Here is an 18814-nt window from a genome sequence, read left to right on the forward strand (position 1 = left end):
TGGAGCTCTTTGCTCGTCCATATCAACTCCCAGCAACGCTCTCCTCTCGTCTTGAATCTGCTAGAATTGGAAACGGCACCGAGCCAAGCGTGATTGGTAGTTAACATGCACCAGGAACCATTTCAAGCATCGTATGTTTAAATTTTCAATCACTTTTTATAAACTTTTTCTTCAAAAAATTTACTTCAGTTTTAAATAATCCGTTAGGATAATTTGACATCATTAACCACGCATTAGAAAGGACTTCTGTTCTTCGAAGTGAATTTTAAATGATTTAATTTTAACAACGGGCTCACTATCAAGTTTGTCCCTTTAAAAAAAGGTCTGATCCCACGTGGGCATTTAGTTGCGTTTAGCGACTATTTGCAGGTAATCCGTTTCATCAATTCAATGATCTAGCTATCTATATATTGTATTTTTATTGTATATTTTGTCGAGCCCTGATAGCCCCCCCCCATCGTGAACTAGGTAGGCTGTGCAAGGAGCTGGCACAAACTCGTGGTCCAGCAAAGATTATCTCCAATGGTTTATCTTACTTTTAGGACCTTCATAGATTCAGATCCAAGCGGGAGCTGCACTTAGTGAAATTCCGTATTCCGAATACGCTTTTATTGCTAAATACTAAATCTTTCATCTGTAATAGCATTTATTTTATGTTCATTCTATAAAACTTGTACTTCTGTAGTTTTATAATACAAAATTTAAACATAATTGTGTATCGCCTTTAATTTATTAAGTGCAGCTTAACGGATTTGAGTGTCGAATTTCTGTAGAATCAGCCCGATTGGGAAAGACGTACTACAATATAACTACTACTACTACAGATACTACTACTACTACTATCAATACTACTACTACTACTACCACCACCACCACTACTACTACTACAGTTTAAAAACAATAATAGTAAACTGCGTAGCATTTCGTGAACGCATCATTGATGACGAACCAGATGGTGTGTGAAGGCATAATTGATGATGAACCAGAGTGTGAATGCATAATTGATGATGATCCAGATTGACACAAACTTGTTAGCTTCCTTTTGAGCACACTGTTTGGAGTACCCAACGCGAGGATCAGCTAAAACACAATTCAGTACCAATTATAAGCTGAGAATTTTCCTTAAATCTGAGAGTTTCTCAGAATCTGTACTAGACAAAAATATGGAAGATACTTATCTTCTCTCACAATATACATGTAGGTCTATTAACTTCCCGATTATAACAACTTGCGCCACCAGTTCGTATTACATGTATCAAAACCTGTTATTAATAGTGTGTTGCCCACGTCGCATCTTTTTCTGGTTCTGTTCAGTACAGCAATACCCCAGTGCGTGCGGTATAATCTCCTGTAGTTATCGGCGTGTAGAGTACATCTAATTTGATAGGACAAAAGTGTCTCAGACAAACTCAATGGAGATCTCCATTGTAGACAAAGTATCAGAGGTATTTTAAATAAGTAGGGCAGGAGGATATCGGGCATCCTGATCCCGCTCGGATGGCTTTTCGAGATCTGAGTTTATCGTATTCGCTTCGCCAAATTGGCAGCCAATGGCGAATCGCCATCAACACGGACGCGAACTTGCACGCTCATTAAAAGATTAATCTTCTCGGGAACAAGTTCGACTTCTCCACTCCTACTGCAACAATGGTGTACTCCTTCTTGTTCAAGACCACGGCCTTGGTGTCAGCCTTGTTGGCGTCTCTTGGCGTATCCAACGCTGAGTTGGAGACGGTGAAACTCACGCACCCGACTGGGTCCAGCGCTGAGGTTTTCCTATTTGGGGCCCATGTCAAGTCATTCCGTAGTACGCTCGGCCCGGACCTCGACATTCTGTTCATGTCCAACCAATCGCACCTGGACGGCGTCAACCCGATTCGTGGTGGTATTCCCGTTGTGTTCCCCAACTTCGGCAGTGCCACGGGTTTCCCCAGCCGCGGCTTCGCCCGTATCACTAATTGGACCCTATCTGGTGTCGAGATTGCCGCTGACCAGACGAAGCCCAGTGTGGCCAGGTTCGCTATGAAGGCGAACGACGCAACCCGCAAGATGTGGCCCGTCGACTTTGAGCTCGAGTACGAGGTTAAACTCTACTCCGCTCAGCTTGAGACTGCTCTGCACGTGCACAACACGTTTACGCAGCCGATTGACTTCCATGCGCTACTGCACAACTACATTTATTTCCACGATGTGCGCGACAATAGTGTGTATATTGCAGAGCTGAAGGGCCTCGAATACTTTGACAAGGTCTCCAAGACGAACAAAACCGAAACTCGCGACGCCTTTGGCTTTACGGCGCAGACCGACAGCGTCTACAAGGACGTTCCAAAGAAGGTGCGTGCTGAGATGAGAGGCGCCAACTTCGACTACACCATCGAGGTCGAGAAGGAGGGCTCGATCAACGCCACCCCGACCAAGACCGATGTCGTTATCTGGAACCCGTGGGCTGATCGTGCCAAGACCATGGACGACTTCAGCGACGAGGAGTACATCAATATGGTGGCTATCGAGCCTGGTCGCGTGAGCGAGAAGCAGGTGCTCCCTGCTGGCCAGACGTACACTCTTCACCAGACCATTTCGGGTCAGCGCTTCTCTTAAAACCGCAATTGCTGTGCGTCAACTGCTCACGCTTTACATGGTGAGGCAAGTAAAATTCTGAAAACTCAAAATAATTCACTCCAATTAGCCTCCACTTATTATAAACAACAACACTGTCATCACAATATCGATAATACCGCGAAACCCCAGTCGAAAAACAACAGTTTAGGATTCAGGGACAGGCATTGGTTTAACCTGTACCAATTGGTAACCCCATTACAATAATGTGTTGCTGTCCAAATCACTTAAGCCAGAGCCGATTATCCCTAACGTGAAGCTACATAGTGTTAAAGCGCGACTTTGTTAAATCCAGAGTAAAATGGCTACAAAACTGGCAACAGGACATCCTACACAAATTTAACCCCTTTAGCCCCGCCGCCTGTATTCTACAGGATAAAAAGTTTCGTATCCAGGATACGATATCAAGGTAATTTGCAGTATCCAAATGCTAAGTCTTTCTATACAAATTACAAGTGACACATGCAAATATAATTTTTTAGAGTCACGTTGCTAACCTCGGGGGTGATTATTCGTGGCCACAAAATCTCGAGATTTAGGGCGCGCAAATTTCGCGCCATTCGCGAATCGGACGGACACGAGAGAGGAAGATCGCCATGCCAAAACGAAGGCACATCAAGCCACTTACGTGGACCAAGCTCTGGACCAAGCTGAAGAAGTTGGGGTGGCAGTTCGAGCGTCCTAAAGGACTATCTAGTGATAACCGATACTTCACACCTGCTGGCCGGGCAAAAAGACCAAACGTAACGCATCTCGTTGATTTTTTTTAATGGGGCCGACGAGGTGTGGAAGCACTTACCCGTAGAAGGTATGTACATGTACATGTATACGACTTACAAATGCTACATTTACTAACAAGCTCTTAGTGTTGTACGACGAGGTCCCACCTGCCAAGCGACCCGCCTCAGTATCCACGACTACGACTGATCTACCAGACAATGCGGCAACCACACCCGCTTCGCAACCCCGCCCTGCCGACAATACTAACTCAGCGTTTTCTACCAGCGCGCCGACACCGACCGAGACGCCGGCCAAGACCCCGACTAAGTCGCCAGTCAGGTCGCCGACCAGGTCATCCGCCAAGTCGCCGATCAAGCATAAGGTCAAGTCGCAAGCCAAGTCGCCTGCCAAGTCGCCCGCTAAAACGCCTTCAAAGTCTCCAGCAAAAGCACCGCCCAAGACCCGTGTCAGGTCGCCGACCAAGCCACCAACTACTCCAAAGAAACGGGCAGGTAGACCTACAGCTACAACACCAGTAGAGAGTGTGGAACGACGTGTACTTCCTCCTCAGAGTGCACGCCTGGCAGCTCAGGCGGTTGATATCTCGGCTGGCGACGATCGAATGAGCTCTGGAGATGAAGATGAATACGGAATCGACGACGATGGCGACGATATGTCTGACATTGACGATACCAGTGATGGCTCTGAAGATGAAGGAGAAGAAGTAACCAGTGATGAAGAGGATGCTGTGGATCTCTCCGTCGGAACTCCATTCGACAAGATGAGCAAGGAAGAATTGAGTGAGCATGCGAAGACTGGCTGGACAGCCTACTTTGAAGACGAATGTAAGTACTGTGCTGTACGATACAGGCTATCATGCACCTCGCTTTATTCTTTATCCTGTATTCGATACTAACATAGCTTGATGTACTATGCAGGCACTTCGCTACAAATGCCTGCCGCTGAGCTTACGCAATGCACAGCAGCTCCTACCGAGCTAGCTGAAGCACTCGGTAACAATCTAGAAGGATTATTCTTTCTCTTTCTTCCTAAAAAGAGGTGGGTTTCTATCGCAGATGAGTCCAACCGGTATCAACATCAATACCGCACGCAGGCAGCGGACGTCATCATGGCACGTCAAAAACGCATCAAGCAAAGACGTCCTGCGTACAAGATGAAGAGTTTGCAGCAAATTCAAAAGGAACTGAGAGCTTTCAACCCCATTCAGCCTCACGAATTGGTCAGTTTTATCGGATTGCTATGTGCACGAGCGCTGTGCCCTCATCGAGAGAAACTGTCGAAGCATTGGGCCGTAGATGCCCAAGGTGCGGTTCCCAAAGGGACATTTGGACGATATATGTCAAGAAAGCGCTTTGAGGAGGTCATTCGCTATCTACATTTTAGCGACAACGAATCACCTGACGCTCTCGGTTACAGGACCTGGAAGATCAAGCCGATTGCCGACACAATACATCAAACGTTCAAGCTGGGAATGACTGCTGGTCAGCGCATTGCGTTTGACGAAGGAATGATACCAATGAAGAGTAAGTACAACCCGATGCGCCAGTACCTCCGAGGAATGCCCCATCCATGGGGTACGAAGTGCTTCATGTCGTGTGATGCTGATAGTGGTTACTGCTACAGGTATGATTTGTCAGAAGCCTGTACAATACAGGATAGTTATTGACATTCCTGTGCAATATCCTGTACAGGGCAGAAATTTATCAAGGACGGCTGGATAGTGATAGCGCAGACCTGAATCAAGGCCCCAATGCCGTTCTTCGCAATGTGGAAGACGTTCTCGACGGATTACCAAAGAAGAGGCTGATTATCGCCGACCGCTTCTACTCGAGTGTGCTTTTGTCGTCCATCTTACTGAAACGCGGACATTATCACGTTGGGACCATTCAAACCAATCGACTGCAAAACTATCCCGTACAAGCAAGCAAAACGGCCGAAGACTATGAACCGAGGATCCTACCGTATCGCTCGGTCCAAGACAGACCCCAGAATGGTAGCTGTGTCCTGGCTGGACAACCGCCCCGTACACTTCATTGCAACAGGTTGCAGTACTACTCCAACAACAATATCACGCCGAGCAGGAGCAGAGGCTGTCAGTGTCCCTGCACCCGAACTGGTAAAAACGTATCAAGACAGCATGGGAGGAGCAGACGTACATGACCAATTGCGCTTGCAAAGATATTCCATTCAGGTATTTGTCATTGTTTTCTTATCCTGTACTGTAGTTGGTATCGATAATCATACAATTTTTTATTCTGTATTGAACAGGGTGTTATGAAAATGAGGAAATATTACCACACCATTTTTTTGGGCTTGGTTGACATGGCGCTGATCAACGCATACATCATTTTCCGACGCGTCCAAGGCGAACGCAGAAGGGCGTTGCCAACCCACGCGGAGTTTATGCGTTCGATGCAGCAATCACTGCTAGGCGTAGGAGCCGCAGATTTTGAAGGAGACTTGTCCGTTGAGGCAATGACTGAGACGCCAGTGCCTCCGTCACCGACACCGCGGTACACGCTACCAGGACGCCACACTACACAACAAGCTGATGCGTTTCGCACTACACGTACGAAGAATGGACAAGAGTCGAGGAAACGCCGGCAGTATGGGTGCAAGGTGTGCTCCTTGTTGAGCCCTGGAAAAAACCCGTGGGAAACAACGTTCTATTGCGTTGAGTGCTCTGCGGAAAGGTCGAGAGAAGGAGCGGCGGATAGTACTAATGCCCGAGGGAAGATATATCTCTGCCAAAAGGTGCGGCAACACGATTCGACCGGGGCGACGAACTCAGCTACTTGTAGCCAGATATGGCACGACCTTTGGCGTGGTGGGGCAAATATTCCTTCTGGGCTCAAGGCGATACGACTTCGTGCTCCACATCCTCGCGCTGGAGCTGATCCAGCCGATGAAGGGTATCTCGACACAGGTAGTGATAGCAATGGCAGTTCAAAGGCGCCGTCAATTAGTGCGAGGACATCAGTTGTCGTAGCTAGTAGTGTAGTTAGTGAAGCTAGTGATGCAGAGTGTATATAAACAGCCATCATTTAGTGAATGAAGATAATCTTGGTTAGTCAATATATTTACCAAAATTTTGAAATGTGTTGTCTACAAATTCACCACTCGTCAGGCAAGTACAGCTTATCACGCTAAACTGGGCATCACGACTTTTTCATTTACCCTGTACTGTACCGAGTAGATAACACGTGATGATTGTGAGCCTTGCAAAACTCCGCAAATAGTTAACTCAAGTCAATCGCTTATCCTGTGCTGTACAGGGTAATTTTCGACCAAAAACGCGGGGCTAAAGGGGTTAGCTTGTAGGCGAATCAAAATGCAGCTTTCTGTGCCAAGAAAATACTAAAATCGCCTACAGTGTCAGCAGTTTCTTAGCAAGTGGCATTTCAATATGGTTATTCTTGGTTGAAAAAAACTGGGTGAAGCACATTTTTCTTTTTAAGTTTGAATGACCCAATGTGTGAATTTCAATAAATCTCTACAAGTTGTGGCAGCAATTGGGACGATTGCTACGGTTAAGCTCCAATCACAGTAAGTTCGGTAGCAACGACGCTTTCATAATTCCTCTGTAGCTTGTAGCATGGTGAGTATTGTTTCTGGGAATGCGCGCCGTACAACGTCGTCATCAAGAACAATTTTTTTTCCAATGCATTCTCCTAAAAGGCACACTCTAGTATTTACATTCAGCAACTTTGCCATTTTGGCACTCGTCTTTGTTATCTCCACCATCTTTGCTGAGTTTTTTGTGGAGATCCTCGCACCGTGGTCCACGCAGTCCAGTAACGGCAACTCATAAACCCCTTACAGATAGAATCACTAATCTGTCACTGATATAGTGAGCTGTAGAAGCATTTTTAGTTGCGAGCTTCAAGTATTGTGCTTTGCTCCAACTTTGGCATATGAATAGCGCCTCTAACTTAACTTCAAATCTCAAAAGTTGATCCCATAACTCAACGCTAAAAATAAGTTCTGGTTCAGCTAAAACGAGGTTAGCAGCAGCTCTAGCCACTTCAGCATTTTCCCGGTTCAAGCATCAGTGCGTCGTACCAGACACCTGCAGCGTGTTGCTTCGCTTGCCAGTCTTCGTGACACTCCCGGTACGTATCTACAGCCTGGCACTGGTGCAAATCTCTTCTTGCCTCTAATTGTCAACGTTGTTGGCCAGGATAGCAATGGTGCTGTCGATGCCGACACGATTGCAAGTTCAGCTCACTGTCAAAGTTGGGCAGCCTTACACAAACAGCAGGACGACGCACGGGGCCCCCATCATCTTCGAATTTATGCCTAATGATGGCCTCGACGTTCTTCGTGTCAAGATAAGCAGCTCGCTGGCAACGTATACCGACATCACATGGGAAGCCGACGCTCCTATCTTGATTCGGCCGAGTGCTAATGCGTCTCAATCAAACTACGTACCGTTACCAGCATTACAGAGTGAGTTTACTGATCGAATCAATCGCCTATGGAACCAAGCAAGCAGGAGAAAAAATGGGTAAGAAGTGCATTATAAATATTAATTAGTCGAGTAATAATAATTTAACTATTTGTGGTGTACCAGGCAGACTGATTTTCAACTTGAGCTCTTCATTTACGTGCAGCGAGCTAATACAGGTACTGGAATTCGTCGCGCCACTGAATCGCGTGTACAAGCATCTGCAGCAGCAATAAGTGAACTTCTAGAGCGTGAAGGAGCACGCGACATGTATGGCCCTGCTTCACAGCGGTATTGGGCTATATCCCATGCACGACAACCTGAAGGAACACCATTAGAGCCACCAACTAATGCTACCTTCTCACAGTTGCAGCGAGTTGATGCAATGCAATCCGACATTATTGCTCAGCAGGAGAATAACTCCGACCAACGCCAGTTCGTTCGTGTGAGTTGCCGTTTGAATGGAGGTGTAATTCCTCTGGATATTGACGTTGTAAAATTGCGGCAAGCACTCGGATTACCGTCCTACAATCTTTTTCCTCCTTTTCGGGCAGACCTCGACACGACGTATCCTACTGAAAATATTGATGACGATGAGCACGCAGCACAATAAAAAAACAGTAGCAATAACTAAACAAGCAAATTGCGATCATACATTCAACTAAAAAATATATCGCGGTTGAGACCAGCTATATCGTAGCCACAATGTCCATATAGATTACTGTTTTCTTCACGTGATGGCTCCATACATTTTCGCATTGCAACTTGCAATGTGCGCTTGGCGTCGAACCGGAAAGCCAAATGCGTATGCCGGGTCAACCATCGTTTTAAAAGACCAAAGCCGACCTCAATTGGATTCAACTGCGGAGAATATGGAGGTAAAAAGAAAAGCAAGGCTCCTGTCGAGTGGACCAACTCTTCTAGTTCTCTGTACATGTGGATTTTGGCATTGTCAAGAATAACAATGGACCTATATGCAGTATTGTTAGTGAGATGTGTTGTCGATTCACAAGTAAGCTGCGTACCTAGGAAGAGGCCAAGGATTTAGCAATGGGGCAACATTTTTCAGAAATGATTGGTGAAAACGACGTCGATCAAAGGTTCCTGGAGTTGTGTCCCAAGCTATAAACCCAGACACATCCATCGCAGCAAGGATTGAAACTCGATCACCTACACAAAATGTTAGTTACAGAAGAAAAGTGAGCAAATAAAAGCAAAATGTACCTCGTCAAAAGGTTGCCGTACGATAGCTGGCGTGTTTCTTGCAGACCACGCAAAACGACGAAGTTCATCACGACCATCTTTTGCTGTTTCATCCAGAAAAACTAGCTGCTCCGGACCACGATAAAATGGGGCTAATTTCATGTAGTAAGCGTCTATTTCAGCAGGAACACTCTCTCTTGCCCGTTTGGTAAGAACCTTGCGAGTGAGGCCAAGGTCAAATTGCAGCGCCCGGCATATAGCTGACGTTGAAATGTTTGAAAGTGACGGGAATGTTGCTTGTAGAGCTAGTTGCAGCTCTTCGATGTAGAAACACGGATGCTCCTCCACGAAATGTTGGACAAACTTGATGCATTCCGGCGGCCATCTCGTCTTCCGCACAATAGGAGCGTTTGGTATCACTTTTCCACGCCTGCGAAATAAGAGTCCCCACCGAGAGATTGACCGCGTCGACACCCCCATTACAGAGGCCACCACACTTAAATCGATGTCGTGGATATAGGTTAGGACGATAGATCGCCATCTCATGTCGATTGCGATTGTCATTGCTAAGATGACAGAGTCTACGACAAAGCGTTAGAATGAGGAATGACGTTGGTTTGTCGTTTTTACCGCAGCCATTCAACGAAAGCTGCCCCAATACAACCTTAACTCTTCGTGAAAGCGGGCTATTCAATTTTAATTCGAAGAGATGAGCACGTAAGTCTACGTTGTCGTGTTCTTGACGATTTGCTAAAACAACGAGTTATGGGCTGGTTTAGCCACAATGCGTGCAAAGCACAATATCACGAGCACTTCTTTCGTCGAGGTTTTACGTATTAATTAAGAAAGTGCTTTAAATATGCGCTCTTTTAGTTCGTCTAAAAACGCGGTACAATGATGTAAAAACTGACTAACATCAAAGCAACTTTTCAGAGAATTGAAGTCAAGCTCTCATATTTATCGTTTGCAATAGTCCCGCTGAAAATAATGGTGCTAAGATACACGAGTTGTACCCACATAAAAACTCGTACTGAGATTTGTGTAGTAGATCTACATGCGCTGTTAGCGGAGAGCATATATCTGATAGGTGGTAAGATCCCGATGAAGTTCAGGCTATTGTTAGTTAGAAGCAAGCGCAGCGAGTTCTTGTCCTCACTTTTCTATCTGCATTGAGGTGCAATTCCCGCCTCAACAGGCCCTTGATATTGAAAAGGCAATACAAACGATTTGTTTCCCAATGCTGCTATAAGTTGGACATCTGCCAATATGACCGAGTTTTAAAATTCTTTTTAAATTTCAGACTTTGTTCCGATAATACATTCGTGGGTTTTGCTATTTACAGGAGTAAATTTATTTTCATTCGAGTTTTTGTCGCTTTCTTTGGAAATTCAGAGCTTCCCGTGCATTAGTTTGCAAATAATTACCAAATTTGGACTCATACCCATTCATACCAGGGTTGGTTTATGTTGTTTTGGGTAATGAATAAATAAAAAAGCCCACCCACCCAAAATCTTATGACGAAGGTTATTTTGAGTAGCGAATTATACTTCAAGGGCGATGGTCTTGTGCTTGTAGCCCACACTTGCGGCCGTGTAGTATGCTCTACTTCTCAGTTAGCCAAGCACGATGCATGCCCGATGCCTTCGCTCCGCCAAGTTCTTTTTCCTGTGGATAGTCGTGCGAGGGTACAAATTGTGTGTACTCAATGAGCTAATGAGCCCCTAACATACTACTACTCATCATTAATGAGCCCCAAACATACTCCATAGTTGTTTAGGCGTCAACACGTGACGGGAAAAGTCGTTGGAGCAAATTTCCTTTGGTTTATAATAATAACAATAGCTGGTGGTTAAGCAGTGTTATTACACTTCTGGATAGAGGAAGAAATGTTGCATCAACCTGGTGTAGGATAATGCGTCCTAAGACACGTCCTAAACTGTCCTATTTGTCCTAAATTTTGCAGGGAGATTTTGGAGATGTGTCCTAAAAAGCGACTAATCCTTCGTTACAGAATATTATAATTTGTGTCCTCCAGATTGTCCTAAACCTCAAATAATAACTTTTTCCGGACTATCTACGTAAATTTACGTAAGAGTTACTAAAAACTCACATTGGCTTTACTTATTGTCCTGGGGCACACCAACCATTTCTGAATCTCCCCAAGCATCATGGACCATCGCGGCTACTCCTTCTGCAGCTAGGGCGCTCGTCTATCTGGCCTCTGCTGCCACCTGCGGAAGCAATGTCTTGTCCGCTCTGCTCACGAGCGCGAACGTTCAACAGTGCGGCCCGGACCACTGAGATCCCGGACCAGGCCACCATTGACAAGATGTGCGCCTCGACTGCCTGCAACACCCTGCTCGCTGACGTGAAGGCCATGAACCTGGAGGAGTGCCAACTGCCGGTCGGTGTCGGTTCCAACCTGAAGGCCGACCTGGTAGTCTACGTGCCGTCCAACTGCCCATCGACGTCGGCTCCCAGCCCGGACTCGCCTGCCACAAACGCACCTGTTGTCGACACCCCGACGACGCCAGACAACTCGACGAACCAGGCCGAGCACACCGCCGCGCTAACCAAGACCCCCATCGCTTGCTAACCGCGTCTTCGGATCGACTTGCAGCCAAGTAGCCCTTGCGAGTACTTTGCTGCTTTTTGAGCCCCCCCCCCCTATGTCGTCACGTTCTGATTATTAACCGTCGTTTGCTATGTGCATGTTGAAGTCGCTCAACCGTTATTAGCGGCTATTATTACCTTCAATGACTATCATCCTTTGAAACACTTTAAAAATATTATAACACACTTTGTAGTAGAGAAGTTTTGTTGAGGTGCTTTTCGCGCACAACAAAGAATCGGCTGCTCTTGGAGAGAGGGGCTTTAAGATGTTTATTGTTTCTAGCTAGGCCAGTTGAGGATATGGCTTGAGGACAGTGCATGTTGGGCTTGGTGTTGTCCTAATAGGACAGTGGTCTGAGTTGCATTCTGTCCTAATAGGACAGACTGAGTGTCCAGTTGTCGAGTGTTCTATTAGGACACGCGGACCCTGGCTTGATTCGTCCTAAAACTCATTGTGTTGTCCTAAATATGGGTTTGTTTATGAGCCGAATTGCTAGTTTTTTATCCCAGGTTTTAGGACAATAGGACACTTTAGGACTTCTAGTAGGACGCATTCTCTCCTACCGCTCTGCTTTCTCTATTATATCGGAGACCATTCGTTGCTCAAAGACTGTCTTTCGGACGGTATCTACATCTTTGCGACAGCAGCGTTATGCGCGATAGCGACCTGTTCTTTTACCACCCCAGTGCCGAGTCGGCTCCTCGAGACACAGTGGATCCGCTTTCCAACTTTAAGCTGACGTTCAACACCAGCAGTAGAAACAGGAGACGAGTATACTTTGACCAGAAGATCTGCCAACACTGGGAACTTGGCGCACCCTTGCGGCCATATTTTCGTAGGATGAAACAGCTTACGCTGCTGCCATTCTTATCGTGACGCATGAACACGTGTGGAAAGCAACGTTCTCTAGTTACACGCATCCAAGTTTCTTGAGCTTGGGAAGGGATCTCTGCTCGCAGAGCAGAATTCGCAATCTAGGTCTGAAGAGTCACTAGATTACCAAAGGCGAGCACTCATTTTTTTTTAATTTCTGCGCAAGACTGCGGAATTACCTATTTAATTACTTGCGGCGAGCACCATCGCGCGACCGCACAGTGCACGTCAAAAGAACCATTCGAATCAATAAAACTTAACAACATACTTGGTTTGGTTTAATTGCCGAAATTCTGAAAAATACAATGTTTACCCACCGGTGCACAGTACCACTAAACGGGAAATTTAATATGGCAAAATCTGCCGTTATACCGGCAAACAGAGACCACTTGCAATGAGGCTGGCAACCCGCCAGCAAACTAGGAGCTTCTCTTGATTGGTGCGAGGTGATCATGTTCATGTGCAGCGACTGCCCTACTCCCCCTGAAGAGGGGAATTCAAATCAAGCGAGAGTTATGTCATGACCTGACTCCGCTTGAAAAAGTCTCCGAGCGCCCCTAACACAAACATATGTGCGGAGCTCGGGGAGAGGGGGGGGGCGTAGGCAGGCAAGGCTAGAGGGAGAAGCGAGGAAGAGAGGATACTCTGCAAGGCGTACCTGCACATCGGAAAGTTTGCCAGGACAGGTACAAGCAAGCTGCAACAAAATTCTGACGTCGCGTAGCCGAGTACTACGATGCGCATAAGCCTGACGGGGCCGACCGCAGACCTTCACGCTCATTTGAGGCTAAAAGAGCAGTGATTTAGCATGACGTGTCTAAGTTTGCGTATGCGTGGCAACGATCATGGACCAAACCGACCGGGCACCACTGAAAACGATAATGTTGCTACCGCTATGCAACTCTGCACACCCCGAAAGGTGTTAAGGACAACAAACCTTTCACGTTTCTGCACTGCTGACGCGTATTTTTAAAAGAGCCAAAGTGACAGGTCCATCGTGTAATAAAGCGCTCTGCCACGCACCTGACGCCCACATCCATCTCGGCAATGCCAGCAAAGGTCCCACAACATACAGGGACCAAAGTCACCAAATGTTGCTCAAGTCAAGTGCTCAACTAGAGCACACACAAGCGTGTGGCCGAGGATACGGTACAAGTAAGTCAGAAGCGCGCTCGAGCGCTTGAAGAGGCCAGCAACTATGCATCATTCACTGTTAAACTCGATGAATCGGACGCGGACACTCCAGCGTGTTTTTGTCTGCGTCGATCGGCTTCTCGCGACAATGCAATCCAGGGACGCTGACATCCTTCCTGAGAGCGTATCGGACCATTTTCCACTGGAGCAAATGTGAATCTTTGCGATAAAACAAGTGGTAGGTGCCATACAGAGAAGGGGAAAGCGACTCAAATATCACGGGTTATGAGACTGCCGAGGGGTAACCAATTGTATTTCCAGCTAACACGTAGGCCCTTCGATTGAGCGATCAACGACGCGCTTGCATTTCTGTAGGCAGTCCGCTAATTCGTCTTGCACGCTACGTGCGCGTCTGCATCTTGAATATGAGCTAACTTCCACAATATTGTGTCGAATGTGATATCTGCACTTGCCACCGAAGGCGAAGAAACATGCTCGATATAATATCTTGTTCGGCATCCTCTTCTGTATCCCAAACATCATATAAACGTCCTTGATCTCATAACAATGCTAATCGGGCAAGTATGACAAAGCATCCCCGTAAGACACCAAAGCAACGCTCCACGTCTCTTTTATGTGCCCCCTTTCATTTTAGCGTAAAGACCTTATTTGGCTCCGCTCTGATTGGTTATTGCTTTCACGAACAGTGACCGCCCTGTAGATATGCTATCACCCAGGAGATAACACCTGTTGAAGTCATTGCCGTTCGCTGCATGCGAATACGACGGTGCATTTCCTTTCCGCCAGTTCGGGATGAACGGAGATCTATCAAGGACATTGATTCCGTTGTTCGAGCCAGAACCTTAACGTCTGCCTACCGTACGGTATGGGTATGCGTGAGAGCTACGAGACTAGGCACCTACTGGATTCCGAGACTGACAAGAAGAAATGAGCGTCACTTGTGCACTGTTGGTGGGCAGTCCGGGGGGGGGCTGCATTGATCAAGAAGGTGCGAAACGTTAGCAGCGACTTCAACTTGCGGCAGAGGATTCAGAAGGTCCAATCGCTCTACGGTCTCCCTGAGACCTACTTCCACCATTGTGAGTCCTACGACGACTTAGAAATATTTGGCAAGCTCATGTAGATTGATGGCTAAGATGGAGTCCATCACTCAGTCGCTGGCCGACCTCGCAGTTATCGACGTACAGCGGAAAAGCCAGGACGCGTCGGAGCCAATAGTGCGAATGAAGCTCACGCTCGACCGGCTCGCATCAGAGACCTTTCCGATCTAAGATCTCGACACGGCGAGGTTTCCAAAGCCGAACGAGCCATCCCTTCCACGGCAAGCCGCAACAGTCACCCTTAGGAGTTTCAAGCCTGCATTAATCGAATAAAGGGGCAAGTCGCGAAGCGGTTGCCTGTCCTCACGCCGGACTGACCACATATGTCGCGTTTAGTGTCGAACCCAGGCCTCTGCGATTTGAATTATCATATTGAATAATATCGCATATTGGAGATGCAATTATGTATTGAGCAGCGAGTAAAAATGCAAGCATTTTTTCAGCATTTTATCAGCTATTCTAGGTTAATACTGTCCATCAAAACTACTGGTTGCCACCACCTCAAAAGAGACTTTACGAGCCTTGTGCAATCTCCTCAGCTCATTCGACCTTTTGCAGTCATCCCAACAACTCTTCAGCCCCCTTTCGCCCAAGTACCCCATGAAATTTATAAACAAGGACATCTGAACGCGTATCTGGCTGATCATGAACCCATGTTGGCCAAGATACACGCGCTCATGAAACACCTGAGCACCATCAAGTGTCGTGCTGCCCGTCGCAAGGTGACCTCTCTAGCGCCCGTCATGCCCAACGCGACTCGTTGGTCGAGTACCTACAGCAGTACGACAAGATTTGTAGCGCTCTTCTCGCGTTGTACCACGCTACGGTGGCTAAGCATGACATCGCGCGCTTTCTACTGACGCCAGAGGAAACCGAAGCCGCTCGCTCCCTTCTCAAGTCGCTGCACTAGCTGAATGAGGTGAGTAAGACGCTACAAGATTAACTCTAACAGTGGTGGGTGCACGACGTGCCTTTGATGCAGTGTTGCGCAAGTACCCCAGCATGAAGACCCGGCTTGCAAGTGACGCCTCCGTCGTGAACAATCCCGAACTGGAGAGCGGCATCGTGAAGATCATTGGCGGTGTCGGCTGAATGCACGCGAACAAGCGGCGTGTATTCATCTCAAGCGCAGCAGCGACGACACAGTGGTAAACCCAGCAGTTTCCAAGTCATTTCTCGCGTCGGCCTTCAAGAAGGCCCCTGTGACGCGCTCCCCACCGCAATACTTTCCTCTCGAGTGGGTTCCACCCACGTCGAACGAGTGCGAGCGTTTCTTCAGTCAAGCCAAGCTGGTTCTGACCGACCTAAGGAAAGCCATGGACCCTAACACTCTTGAACTTCTTATGTTTCTATCCTACAACAAGAAGGATTTAGTGTTAAAGCTATCAGGCAGAGTATGCGTAGTCAACTTAGGGAATAATGCCATTATTATTGTCGTGGCGTAATAGCAGCAGAATATATTGAGTATGGCATATTGGGGAACCCTGGTCGAACCCATCACCGGAGCACCACACACGACCCGATCGCAGTAGGTGGACGGAACCAAGTCCAGATTCGGCTGCGTGTCCACGTCGGGTTCCATCTTGTTGCTCGCGTTGACCGCGTAAATCGCGCGGGCGATTTCTCTGTGAGCATTGAGCCCCCCCCTCATCGCAGATAACGCTATCGATCACCTCAGCGTCCGCAGCGACATCTGCGATGCCCTCCGTGCTGCATGAGGCTTTGCCAGATGTAATAGTGGCTTTGGGTGAAGTCGGTTGGTCAAAGGTGTCCACCATAAACTACATTCGAGGGTCCAGTACCAGAATAATCACCGACTCTCCACTACCAAGCTGCATATCCTGCAGATATGGTACCGGCACATCGTGAACTGGGCAGCGTTGTTGTCCAACAAGCACTAGATGACAAATGGACGAAAGGAGAACTTACCCGGCTGCTTCTCGTGAGACGCAAGTGCGCTGTGTGCTGGACCCGCAGACCCGGTGCTTGTATGCCGATGTGGGCCGCTGGTATCGTGAAGAAGGAGCTGCGACGATTCCATCAATTGCGGTGTTTGCCTGCGTTTGACTGGTCAGAAGTCCCTCAAAAACCTTCCAGGAACACGTCTTCTCTATGGGTACCTTCATCGTGAGCCCTCTTCGCTGACTAACGGGAAACCATTGATCTGAGAAGCACGTGCTAATAAAGCACAATCGCAGCATGATGTGGAAGGTGGAGCTAGCGAGCGTCGAGAAAGCGGTCCACAGAGATGTCTAGTAAGTCAAGCGCCAGTAGGTTAAAGTACTACAGTACTTCTACTACCGTATCTAGAAGTGCTCCATATCCCGACTTTACCATCCGAATGCTGCTTTCGATGGTAGTGCCAAGCATTAAATGAAAAATGTAATGTTTATTATCCAAATTAAATTATTAATATATATAGAAGCCTACATTGGACGTTCAAATGGAGCTAGTAGCATCGTAATCGTAGTAAACTGCTTGCTCTTTTAGGTACATGTAGGTAGTTCTTCGTCGGCTAAAACGAGGTATGGCCGTATGCTACGGTCAGCGTACTCTCCGCGCCACATTAGATCACGCACCCACGTCGGTGGCTGTAACTCACTTAAATTAAAGCGTTAGAGCGTGCTATTTAGATATGTTGTTCCTGCTATCACACAAAATAGGCTACACTTGCGATTTTGCAGTTTACACCAGGCTCCAATACAAATAATTGATTAATCATGCCCACCATAGTATACTAATTATGAAAATTGGGATAATTTATACTCAATAATATATCAGTCACGTGCGCGTCGTTCGCTAAGCTTGATTCGACTACATAGTGGTCGATGATCTCAATTCATCATGGAAATACGCATACCAGGCAGTGCTACAGTCTTTAAAGACATCACAGGCACAGTTCAATCGATTTCTATGTAAAATTCTGAGTATAACATTGATTCGGCTCAATTCTGGAATAACTCGCTCAGATGGAGCTACCGACTGCTGGAACGCCATCAACAATTGTAATTGTCCTCCCTGATGGTATCTATTTGTACAATGATATCAACCGAAGCATTCAACCACTCTTAATGCAGGACTTATCGGGGAACAATGTTTTTTTACATACAGTTGACTGAAAATAGCGTTTACTATGCGGCTTAAATCGATTTAGTGCAACACCAACGACTCTACTATCGGGCTATACAAGACCTGCGACTGGGTTATACAGCGCCGGAGGAACAGGCTTACCTACTACAACACGTGAGCTCCGAATGGTCAATGATAACACTGTTTTTGGCAAAGTCACTTACCCCGCTGCACCAGCTACGGTATCAGGTGTTCAGCTATCGAGCATCACCCCTCAAATCCATCCGACATCGTCGTATATCGATCGATGCGATCTCATCAAGAATGAATACGTTGCTTCTAGTGATATTTTTTAGTGCATTTGATCAAGGTGATGCAGCTGTCGGACAGCTTATTAGTTATAGGCCCAGCCTTGGATGAGCTGTTTCAACGAATCTCGACCGAGCATCACGATCTCTATTTACAATCCGAATGATCAGAGAGTCACGTTAAGAGACTCATCCGCTAGCATCATGCTCCTCTTGAGGGCAAAAAAAGGAATCGATATTTTTGGGACATCACAATCGAAAAGTGGTCCCAAGCTTGCGCTTAGCACGCACCGCAGAAACTTTAGCCTTCGCTTCATCGGATTACCTCACGGATCGTTTACTCAAACCGACTCCGAATCGACGACGAACCTCACCACAAATTGATGTGATCAGTGTCTCATGCTCTAGTTTGGTTGCTTTGGAGAGGAGGTACCTCTCGCCTGCGTCAACTCCATCGGTTAATACGCCTTTTCGTTTGACATATAGAGAGGGCGTTTCTCACTGACTTCTTAACGCCTGCAATGATGATACTTCCGCGGCTTTTATCCACATCATCACTATCATAGATGCCGACTCCGCTAAACTTATGAGCAGTACGAGCTAGAATTCATGCCCGAGGAACTCCGAATGCGGTCGCGAGAGCGGGTACGGCAACATCAGCTGCTTTAGAGAGTAGTGCGCTATCTTT

General features: G+C 47.0%; 3 protein-coding genes and 1 pseudogene across 3 annotated transcripts; all 4 read left to right on the forward strand.

Annotated features, from left to right (window-relative positions):
- Nucleotides 1-1608: 1608 nt before the first annotated feature.
- PITG_15093 (aldose 1-epimerase, putative) lies at nucleotides 1609-2598 on the forward strand (the record flags this gene model as incomplete). Its single annotated transcript, XM_002898218.1, has 1 exon — nucleotides 1609-2598. One exon carries the CDS (start codon nucleotides 1648-1650, stop codon nucleotides 2596-2598), a length of 951 nt encoding a protein of 316 aa, XP_002898264.1.
- Nucleotides 2599-7544: 4946 nt separating this feature from the next.
- PITG_15095 (uncharacterized protein) lies at nucleotides 7545-7868 on the forward strand (the record flags this gene model as incomplete). Its single annotated transcript, XM_002898219.1, has 1 exon — nucleotides 7545-7868. The coding sequence occupies one exon, from the start codon at nucleotides 7545-7547 to the stop codon at nucleotides 7866-7868; it is 324 nt and encodes a 107-aa protein (XP_002898265.1).
- Nucleotides 7869-8072: 204 nt separating this feature from the next.
- PITG_15096 (uncharacterized protein) lies at nucleotides 8073-8417 on the forward strand (the record flags this gene model as incomplete). The annotated part of the gene is made up of 1 exon (XM_002898220.1): nucleotides 8073-8417. The coding sequence occupies one exon, from the start codon at nucleotides 8073-8075 to the stop codon at nucleotides 8415-8417; it is 345 nt and encodes a 114-aa protein (XP_002898266.1).
- A 2822-nt stretch (nucleotides 8418-11239) lies between these two features.
- Nucleotides 11240-11597, forward strand: PITG_23038 (annotated as a pseudogene; the record flags this gene model as incomplete).
- Between the last annotated feature and the right edge of the window lie 7217 nt (nucleotides 11598-18814).

Source organism: Phytophthora infestans, genomic scaffold (genome assembly GCF_000142945.1).
Source record: "Phytophthora infestans T30-4 supercont1.38 genomic scaffold, whole genome shotgun sequence".
NCBI lineage: Eukaryota > Oomycota > Peronosporomycetes > Peronosporales > Peronosporaceae > Phytophthora > Phytophthora infestans.